Source organism: Orycteropus afer, unplaced genomic scaffold (genome assembly GCF_000298275.1).
Source record: "Orycteropus afer afer isolate SDZICR_OR568_19922 unplaced genomic scaffold, OryAfe1.0 scaffold00179, whole genome shotgun sequence".
In the NCBI taxonomy this organism is placed as follows: Eukaryota; Metazoa; Chordata; class Mammalia; order Tubulidentata; family Orycteropodidae; genus Orycteropus; species Orycteropus afer.
In genome coordinates, this window is record NW_006921766.1 from 6,643,474 (window position 1) to 6,654,587 (window position 11,114).

Sequence of the window (11,114 nt, forward strand, 5' to 3'; positions counted from 1 at the left end):
CCACTGTGCACTCAATTCATTACCAAAGACTGAACATGCCAAAGGGAAGGAGCATGTAGATCCACTGCTAAGCAGACTTGTTTACAATGATTAGGGTGGGTGAGCTTGAGCCCAGAGGGTTCTGCGAATGCAAAGATGTAGCTTCAAGCACAGTTCCCTCTGCTTTCTTTTCATGCCCCTCATCTTCTTTCTCTGACAGCTGGTCAGAAGTACGGGCATTTAACTATTTCCCTATTTCCCAACAGAGTAGTAACAATCTATCCCTAGAGAAGATCTGGAAAGGAAAACAACCAAAATGTCATTGTTGTTAGCTGCTGTCAAGATGATTCTGACTCATAGTGACCCCATGTGTTACAGAGTAGAACTGCACTGTAGGGCTTGCAAGGCTGTGCCCTTTTGGAAGCAGATCTCCAGGCCTGTCTTTTGAGGTGCCTGTAGGTGGGTTTGAACCACTAACCTTCTGGTTAGTAGTCAAGCACTTAACTTGTTGTGCCACCCAGGGACTCCATAACCAAACTAGTGAAATATAATTTGTTTTTCCTCCTTAAGACACTACTTATTAATTTTAAGAGTAAGCATGTGTGATAATGACCAGCTGGGTGACAGAATGTTTCTGGGTTGATGCACGGTTCAGCACCTGTGACATCTTGCCTGCTGGAATGATGGTTCTTTTAAGTGAGGGCAATGGCTGCAACCAGGCTATTGCACCCCACCCAGGCATGGCACCCTGGGCAAAGTCTCAACAGAGGTAGGTTTTCAGTTTTACACCAATGACACTCAGAAACATTGGGCACAAAAGGATAGGCTTCCTGCCCACTCTACCACAATAAGTAAAGGCTGTCTGTCTTCAGAAGAAGCTGGTGAGCACTGTCAGGGGATGAGCTCTTAGTGGGTCCTAGCTCCCATTCAGAGCACAGAGAAAAAGAAGAGATCCATGAAAAGGGCTACTGCTCTGTTTCTGACTCAGAAGGGAGCAGCATGCTAGCTTCTTCTCCTGCCATTATACTGCAAGCCTTCTCCTCCCACACTGATCTGGGGTGAGATCTAGTGTAAAATATCCTTAAATGTAATTAGTATAAAAGGCCTCCCATAACTAAGAGGTGTTACAAACTATATGCACTTTCTCCAGCAATCTGAGAGAAGAGAATGAGCCACGGCTTGCATTTTTCAGTGGCGTGTCTAGACATTTTGGCATAATCAGTTGCATAAAGCCTGAAGTCCAATTCACTCTGTTTTGGTCTAGAAAGAGATGTTTTTCTTTCTTTCTTTATTATTATTATTATTATTTCTCTTGGAAGCAGGGGAGAAGGAGGAAGCTTTAAAATCAAGAATCAAAATACAGTGAATCTGGAAGGCATCTGGAAGCAGAATAGTGATTTAAGACTTGTTGATACAGGAGGAAGCCTGGTCCTCATACCCCTGCCTGTTGCATTGAGACGTCATTCTCATCATGGCTGAGTTCAAGGTCACCCAAGTGTAGATTTGGGTTCATTTCCAGCGATGCCGAACCAGAGAGGACTCATCATTGACAACCTCGGGGTCGTGGGGCCGATGCCGACACCGGAACGGAAGTAGCAGCAGGATGATTAAGACAAGAAGGATGATTCCACACACGCTCATGAGTGAATAGGAGACGATCCAGAGAATGGGCTCATTGAGAGGGAGGGCGGGGACACAGTTGCTAGCTATGTCGTCTGTTGAGAAAGGCCCAGAAATTTCAGACACTGGAGCACCTGCAATTTCTGAGGAGACAAAAGGGGAGAAATCCACAGCTATGAAATGAGCCTTCTTGTTGATAAAAGAGACAACCCCTTGCTTTATGAAACACAGCCCAGTTGGCACTCTGGTTCCAATGACTCCAATATCACAGTACAAACTGCAAGAGGTAACCATGGCAGGGTGATACTAGCGGGCTCAGGCTCCTGCACATTGGGATGACAGAGTGTTTCAAGGTCTGTGGGTGTGAACCATGTGATGGAAGACAACATGTAGAGGGTACTGGCAGGATGCTTCACATAGGGTTGGCAGTGCTGCAGTGCTACAGGGGGTGAGAGCATCATCACAGCTGACAGGGACAGCCCACATGGGGTGTGCCTCTTCAGTGGAGATGAGAAAGCAGTACAAGGAATAGCATCTACAGCAGAAAACTCAGCCAGACTTGCCTGACTCACAGACTTTCCCTGGAGATCATCCTGAACTCATGCTCTACAGCCAATTCTACAATACACAGTGTCCTCACATCAGACCCACTCACACTCTTGAGGGGTTTCAAGACTGAATCAGGAGATCCTACCACTCCCTGTACTTGTTCCAGGCCATACCAAAATCAAGAGTAGTAAATGAGGATATCATCCGTTATGGGTTGAATTGTGTCTCCCCAAAAGATGTTTCAAGGAGCTCTGGTAGCATAGTGGCTAAAGCACTTGACTGCTAACCAGAAGGCTGGCAGTTCAAACCCACCAGCCACTCCTCAGAAGGAAGGTTGGGCAATCCTACTTCCGTAGTGATACTGCCTCGGAAACCCAAGAAGGGGTCGCTATGAGTCGGGGCCAACTCGACGGCACATAACAACAACAACAACAACAAAAGATGTTTCAGAGTCTTGACTCCTATATCTGTGGATGTGATTCCATTTTTTACTAGAGTTTTGTTTTATTAATAAGGCCATATTGGTGTAGGGCATGTTCTAAACCTAAACACTTCTGAGTTATAAGGAGCAGCACTGACACAGAGACAAGCAAAAACAAAAGGGGGAATACAGATACAATCTGATGATGGAGGCAGAAGAAACTATAAGCCTAGGAACTACAAAAGTTGCCAACTATAGAAGCTGAAATAGACAAAGAATGACCTTCCCATACAGCCACACTCTGAACTCAGCCTTCTGGCCTCCTGAACTGTGAGACAATAAATTTCTGTTCTGTAAAGCCATCCATTTGTGGTATTTCTGTTACAGTAGCACTAAGAGACTAAGACACTCTCCAACTTATAACATAAATGGTGAAAACGGAAACATAGCTAAAAGTCACTTGGTGACTTTTGCTAGCAGACTCCTAGATAAATTTCTAACAAGGGAGGAAGTTGAGATTCTTTCTTAAAACAGGTGTGATGGTTAATGCTATATGTCAACTTTGTTAGGCTATGATTCTCAGTGGTTTGGCAGACATTGGGCTAATGGCTCTTCTATAATGTAATAATCCTCCATTTTGTGGGTCTGATATAAACAGCCAGTTAAAAAGCCAGTCAATTTGCCTGGGGTGTGGGCTACATCCAACATATATGAATGATCTGGTAAAGCTCAGTCTCTCTTGATCCTGCATCTGACTCATCATCCTTTGACTTCAGGTTCTCAGAATGCAAGGCAGCAGCCTGTCATCTGACCTGGAGATTTTGGGATTTGTCAGCTACTGCAAACATGTGAATTAGGAGAAGGCTCCAGCCTGATGCCAGATCCACAGATTTGGAACTTGCTAGCCTTCTTCACACAACTGCATGAGACGAGACATTTCCTTGAGATAAATCTCTCTCTATATATTTATAAGGAGCTCTGGTGGCATTAGTGCCTAAGGCATTTGACTGCTCCTCAGAAGGAAGATTGGGTAATCTACTTCCATAGAGATACTGCCTTGGAAACACAAGGAAGAGTCACTATGAGTCAAATGGACTCGATGGCAGTGAGGTTTTTTTTTTTTTTTTTTTGTGGTGTAGTGGTTAAGGTATTTGGTTTCTAATCAAAAGGTCAGAGAATGGCCAGATTTCATCTCACCTACTTTGGTCATGTTGTCAGAAGGAACCATTCCCTGGAAAAGGATATCATGCTTGGTAAAGTAGAGGGTAAAGGGTCATTGGAAAAGAGGAAGGCCCTCAATGAGATGTACTGACATAGTGGCTGCAACAATAGGCTCAGGCTCAGGCATAGCAGGGATTGTGAGGCTGGTGCAGGGCCTGGCAGTGTTTTCTTCTGTTATACATGGGGTCCCTGTGAGTCAGAGCTGACTTGATGGCACCTAACAACAACAACTAAAAGGTCAGTGGTTTGAGCCAGTAGCTGCTCTGTGGGAAAAATATGGGGCAGTCTGTTTCTGTAAATATTTACAGCCTTGGAAACTCAGTGAGGGTCGGTATGAATTGGAACTGATTCAATAGCAGTGAGTTTGGCTTTGTAACTCTAGGAAATACAGCTTAAGACATGTGGAACTGATAGTGGACAAAATCTTAAGGATGAGTTTTCTGAATTGGTTCTCAAGTCTGACTAAACCTAAATACACTGATGACTCTAGTTCTGGTAGGCATGAGGTGGCAGGAGAAATACATACAGTATCACCTCCACCGGATTAAGTATTTGTGAGAAACAAGGTTCTGGGGTGATTATGTACTTGACACCTTTCATCAGTTCCATCCAACTGAGAAGTATAGGGAGGCTGGTTGGTTGGTCTTGCTTTTGCTAGACAAAGTGGTGAAAGAGATGAGGTCTGGGCTTCAAAATCACAGTTCACGAACTGCACAAAAGACCTGAAAGTTGATATTTTGCCCTGAAAGACTTATTTCTTGTAACATAGCTGATATTGCCAAAAACCAAACCCAGAATCCTATTATAAAAGTGGCTGAATTACAATGCCAGTTGAATTCCCAACCTTAAATTGTGTCTGAAGCTAAAGTGAGGGCATTGATTGGGAAGAAGTGGGATACTGAAACTTGGGATGGGGATTGTATAGGCAAACAATCAGGAAGCTGGGGACACTTAAGCCCCTAAATTCTACTGAATCACTCTTGCCAACAAAACTAGTTCTCTTACTCCCATCTGAAGAGATTATGTTTGTCGGCTAAGCCAAAATCATTATCCCTTCCATATATATCTGATGAGATTAACCCAGCTGTACCTGAAAAGTCTTTGAGATACCACCTGTGATGGGTTCTGGGGCATTGCCAGAGGTAGATGCCTTACAAGACATTGCTGAATATCCATCCCCAGGATCCACCTCTAGCACCTATTTTTGCTTCTAGACCTATACTCTGGTAGCATAGTGGCTAAGACACTTGCCTGCTAACCAGACAGCTGGCGGTTCAAAACCCACCAGCCACTCCTCGGAAGGAAGGTTGGGCAATCCTACTTCCGTAGTGATACTGTCTCGGAAACCCAAGGAGGGGTCACTATGAGTCGGGTTTGACTCAACGGCACATAACAACAACAACAACAACAACAACAACAACAGACCTATACTAGACTTAAGTCCTAGAAAGCCCACAAAGGTAAAGTACTAAATGTGATCCAGGAAGAGGTATGCTACATTCCAAAATAACTGCTTGATTTTTCTAATATATACAAACAGAGACCTGGGGAATATGTGTGGGAGTGACTATTAAGGGTATGGGATAATGGTGACAAGGAACATTAACACTGGATCAGTCTGAATTTATTGATATGGGCCCACTAAGCACAGATTCTTCATTCAGTGTTTCAGCTTGAGAGGTTAGAAAAGGATCTAATAGTTTGATTGGTTCACTGAAGCATTTATTAAGAGGTGACCTACAATAAATCAAGTTGAAATACCACACCTGCCTTAGAAGAAAGTATCCAAAGGCTTAGGGAAATTAGCATGTTAGAATGCATTTATAAGGTTAGACCCACAGATCTACATAGGGAGTACCCAGAAGGTACATCTTTGACCACAACAGTGAGGAACACATTTGTGAAGGAAGTTCCAGCTATTCTATGTAAGTCAGATTTGACAGTAGGAACTGCCCTAACTGAATTAAGATACCTAATTATAATGGGGCTGACTGGACTCCAAGGTGGTAGGAACCAAGTAGCAGCACTTAGCTGCCAAAGACAAGGTGGCATGGTTACCAAAGGGCAGAAGAGTCAAAGCAGTAATCAGAACAGTTCTACTTATTGTTGTTGTTGCTATATGATGTCGAGTCGGACCTGACTCATAGCGACCCCCCCTTAGATTTCTGAGGCAGTATCACTACGGAAATAGATTGCCCAACCTTCCTTTCAAGGAGTGGCTAGTGGGTTTGAACCACCAGCCTTCTGGTTAGTGATCAAGTGCCTTAGGCACTAACCAGCTATTTAGTCCTAGTGTCCTTAGGAGTGAAACAGATGGGAAATTGGCTAAATATGTACTTGATTTGTATAAGTAGAATTCTAGGTCAAGTGAACATCAGTCTAACTTGAATAACTAGAATAGAGAGTCACAGCCCCTTAATCAATTCCCAGACTTCAAGTTTACAGATCTACAAGCCCTTGAATGAAGGGGAGGCTAGGTCCTCTTGAGGAAGGACCCTTCTATACTGCCCAAAATTTATACCATTAGCTTTTCTCCCACCTTTCCCCAAAGGGATTTACAGCCTTTCATGAGAGTGACTATTCACTAGGGAAAAGGAAATAATCAGTCTTTTGAGGGATTATTAGACACTGGCTCTGAACTGACCCTAATTCCAGGAGACTCACTATGGCCCACCAGTTAGAGTGGGGATGTATGGAGGTCTAGTTATTACTATAGTCTTAGCCCAGTTCTGTCTGAGAGTGGGACCCAGAACTCAACCTGTAGTAATTTCCCTAGAATGTATAATTGGAATAGACATTCTCAGCAATTGGCATAATACCCACATTGGATCCCTGACAAGTGCAATAAGGGCTATTATGGTAAGAAAGGCCAAGTGGAAGCCATTAGAACTTCCCCCACCTAGGAAAATAGTGAACCAAAAGCAATACTGCATCCCAAGAGGGATTTCAGAGATTACTACCACCATTAAGGACTTGAAAGATGCAGGGGTGATGATTCCCACCACATACCATTCAATTAGCCTATTTGGCCTGTGTGAAAAAAAAAATGGATCTTAGAGAATGACAGTGTTGTATTGTAAAGTTAATCAAGTGGCAACCCCAATTGCAGCTGCTGTTTCAGATGTGGTTTCATTCCCTGAGCAAATTAATACATTTCCTGTACTGTGTTATGAAGCTATTGATCTAGCCAATACCTTTTTCTCAATTCTGTTTTGATGGATCACCAGAAGCAGTTTGCCACCAATACACCTTCACTGTCCTAACTCAAAGATATATCAACTCTCCGGTACTATGGCATAATTTAGCCTACTAAATTATGACCTTGATCACTTTCCCTTCTACAAGACATCACATTGGTCCATTACATGGATGACATTATGCTGATTAGACCTAGTAATGAAGAAATATCAATGACTCTAAACTTACTGGTAAGGCATTTGCTTACTAGAGGGTCAAAAATTAACCCCACAAAAATTCAGGTACCCTCCACCTCAGTGAAATTTCTAGGGGGCCAGTGGTGTAGGGCATGTTGAGATATTCCTTCTAAAGTGAAGGATACGATGCTGCATCTGGTCCTTCTTACAACTAAAAAGGAGGTACAACACCTGGTGGGCCTCTTTGGATTTCAGAGGCAAAATATCCTTCCTTTGGGTGTGCTACTCTGGTCTATTTATCAAGTGATTCATAAAGCTGATAGTTTTGAGTAGGGCCTAGAACAACAGAAGGCTCTGCAATAAGTTTAGGCTGTTGTGCAAGCTGCTCTGCCACTTGGGTCATATGATTCCTCCGATTCAATGGTGCTTGAAGTGTCAGTGGCAGACATAAATGTTATCTAGAGTCATTGGCAGGTCCTTAATGGTGAATCAAAACACAGACCCTTCAGGATTCTGAAGCAAAGCCTTGCCATCCACTGCAGACAAATACTCTCTTTTTGAGAAACAGCTTTTGGCTTGTTACTGGGCCTTAGTAAAGATTGAAGTCTTAACTGTGGGCCACCAATCACCATGCAGCCTGAGCTGTCCATTATGAACTGGGTATCATATGACCCACAGAGTCATAAAGTCAGATGTGCACAGCAGCACCCCATTATTAAATAGAAGTGATATAAATGAGATTGGGCAGGATCTGAAGGTACAAGTAAATTACATGAGAATGTAGCCCAAATTCCCATGATCTCCACTCCTGTCACATTACTGTCCCTATCCCAGTCTATGCTATGGTCTAATGGGGAGTTCCTTAAGATCAGTTAAGTGAGGAAGAGAAAACTCCAGCCTGGTTTACAGACGGTTCTGTGCAATATGCAGGCACCACTTGGAAATGAACAGCAGCAGCACTATAGCTTCTTTCTGGAACTTCCCTGAAGGACAATGGTGAAGGGAAATTTTCCAGTGGGCAGAACTTTGTTTGAGCAGTCCATCTGGTTATTCATTTTGTTTGGAAGAACAGATGACCAGATATGCAACTGTATACTGATTCATGGGCTGTGGCCAATGGTTTGACTGGATGATCAGGGTCTTGGAAAGAACATAGTTGAAAAACTGGTGACAAGAAGGTATGGGGAAGAAGCATATGGATAGACCTCTCTGAATGAGTCAAAGAACTGAAGATATTTGTGTCTCATGTGAATGTTCACCATATGATGACTTTGGTAAAGGAGAATTTTAACAATCAAGTGGATTGGATAACACATTTTGCAATGGTGACATGGATGATATGGTTTCCCCAAACCACCCCTGTCATTGCCCAATAGGCTCATGAACAAACTGGCCATAGTGGCAAGGGTAGAAGTTAGGCATGGGCTCAGTGACATGGACATTTACTCACCATGCGCAACCTGGCTGTAGCCACTGGTGAGTGCCCAATCTGCCAGCACCAGAAACCAATATTGTCCCTGATATGGACGGCATCATTCCCTGGAACAATCAGACAGCAACCTATTGGCAGGTTGGTTACAATGGACCACTTCCATCATGGGAAGAGGAGCATTTTGTTCTTACCAGCATAGACAGTTACTCTGGTTACATATTTGCCTTCCCTGAACACAATGTTTCTGCCAAACCTACCATCTGTGGACTTATAGAATGCCTTATCCACTATTATGATTTCCCAAACAGCATCCTTCAGATCAAGGGATTCACTTCAAGAAAAGAAAGTGTGGCAATGGGCCCATGCTCATGGAATTTACTGGTCTTATCCTATTCTCCATTATCCTGAAGTAGTTGGCTTGATAAAACAATGGAATGCCTTCCCAAACACAATTATGGCACTAGCTAGGTGGCTATACCTTGCAGTGTTGGAGCAATGTTCCCAGGAGGCTGTATATGCTGTAAACCAGAGTCCAATAATGGTCCTATTTCTTCCATAGGCAGGATTCATGGATCCATGAATCAAAAGGTGGTAGTGGGAGTGGCACTACTCACTATTAACCCTAATGACCCCCCCATAAAATCTGTGCTTCCTGTCCCTACAACCCTGTGATCTGTGGGTCTAGAGGTCTTAGTTCCAAATGAAATAATGCTCCCACATGGAAACACAATGCTGATTCCACTGAACTGGAAGTTAAGAATGTCACCTGGCCACTTTGGGCTCCTCATGCCTCTGGATCAATAGGCAAAGAAGGAGATACCACATTGACTGGTGTGATTGATCCTGATTATCAAGGGGAAATAGGACTGATACTACATAATAGAGGTAAAGAGTGTCCAGAATACAGGAGATCCCTCAGGCATCTCTTAATACTGTGATTAAAGTCAATGAAAAACAGTAGCAATCCAATTCTGATATTACTACTAAAGGCCTGGGCCCTTCAGGAGTTTGGGTCACCGCACCAGGCAAAGAACCATGAGCAGGTGAGGTGCTTGCTGATGGCACAGGGAATATGGAATGGTTAATGGAAGAAGATAGTTCCAAATACTAGTTATGACCACATGGCCAGATGCAGAAAGGAGGGGTATATTTGTTATGAGTATCTCCTCGTTTTATTATATATGTATGTGTGGATTTGTGTATGTGTGCATATATATATATATATGTATATATAATATTTTTGTTTTGGTCCATACTTTACCTCATTACTTATAAAATATAAGATGTAAATGGGGCATGTGTGTTTCTGGTTGTATGTATGTTAGTTATATCAGGTTAGGCACAAGTGTGACTTTATAATCATCTTTATTTAGAGATTATGTTTGGTTTAAGCTGATTAATACAGGTACCAAATTGACAAGGGGTGGACTGTGATGGTTAATGTTTTGTGTCAACTAGGCTAGACTATGATTCTCAGTGGTTTGGTAGACACTGGACAAATTACTCTTCCATAATGTAATATAATATGATCATCTTCCATTTTATGATCTGATGTGAGCAGCTAATCAGCTGAAAGGCCAATCATCTGAAAGCCAATCAGTTGAAAATCAATCAGTTTCCTTGGGAATGTAGCCTGCCTTTAATATATATGGATGTTCTGGCAAAATTCTCTGTCAATCCTGCATCCAACTCCTCATCTTCTGACCTCCATTTCTGGGGATGTGAGCCTGCAGCCTGTCATGTGACCTGCAGATCTGGGGACTCACTAGCTCACAAAACCCCATGATCTAGCAGCTTGCTGTGTGACCTACTGTGGCAGTTTACAATGTGTGTGAACTTGGCTGGGCCACAGTTTTCAGTAGGTTGACAGCTGGATGTAGTTATTACCCATGATGAGATTGTAATCACCTGCATGGTGGAATCTGCTGAGATGTTAATCAGTGGAAAGGGAGCTGCCTTAAGGATGTGGCCTGCTTCCAGTATATATGGACTTCCAGTATATAAAGACTTTTTAAGAAAAGTCTTTAGCTTTTGGCACACTTGGATCCTGTCTTTGGCCAAGTCCTCCTTGTCAGTTTCTGGACCTGAACCAGTGGCCTGCCATGTTGCCTGCTCATCTTGGGACTGTGTTATTTTACCTGTCTACCTTGGGTTTGTCAGCTTCAGCAGTCAGTAGCTGCTTGAGTTAGGAGATATCTCTACCTCTCCAGTGGGCCTGGAATATGAGGCAGAGCTGAAGCCCAAGGTCAAGGGATTTTCACTGAACCCCCTAGAGCCAGCACTCTGAATTTGGTCTTCTAGCTTCCTAAACTGTAAGAAAATTCCTGTTTGTTAAAGTCATCCACTGGTGGTATGTCTGTTTTAGCAGCACTAGAGAACCAAGACACCTACCAATTTTGGATCTGTCAGCCTCTGCAACCATGTGAGTCAGGAAAAACCTCCAGCCTGATGCCAGACCCACAGATTTGGGACTTGCCAATCTCCACAACTGCATGAGTCATCTATCTGCTTCAAAGAA

The 11,114-nt window shown here is 43.2% G+C and overlaps 1 protein-coding gene across 1 annotated transcript in view; it reads right to left on the reverse strand.

The window, feature by feature from the left end:
* Positions 1 to 1,488: 1,488 nt before the first annotated feature.
* BACE2 (beta-secretase 2) overlaps positions 1,489 to 11,114 on the reverse strand; it is a 160,041-nt gene continuing 150,415 nt past the window's right edge. The window contains exon 9 of the mRNA XM_007947284.2: positions 1,489 to 1,742. Coding sequence (XP_007945475.1) covers positions 1,489 to 1,742 — 254 coding nt within the window. The remainder of the gene's footprint in view (positions 1,743 to 11,114) is intronic.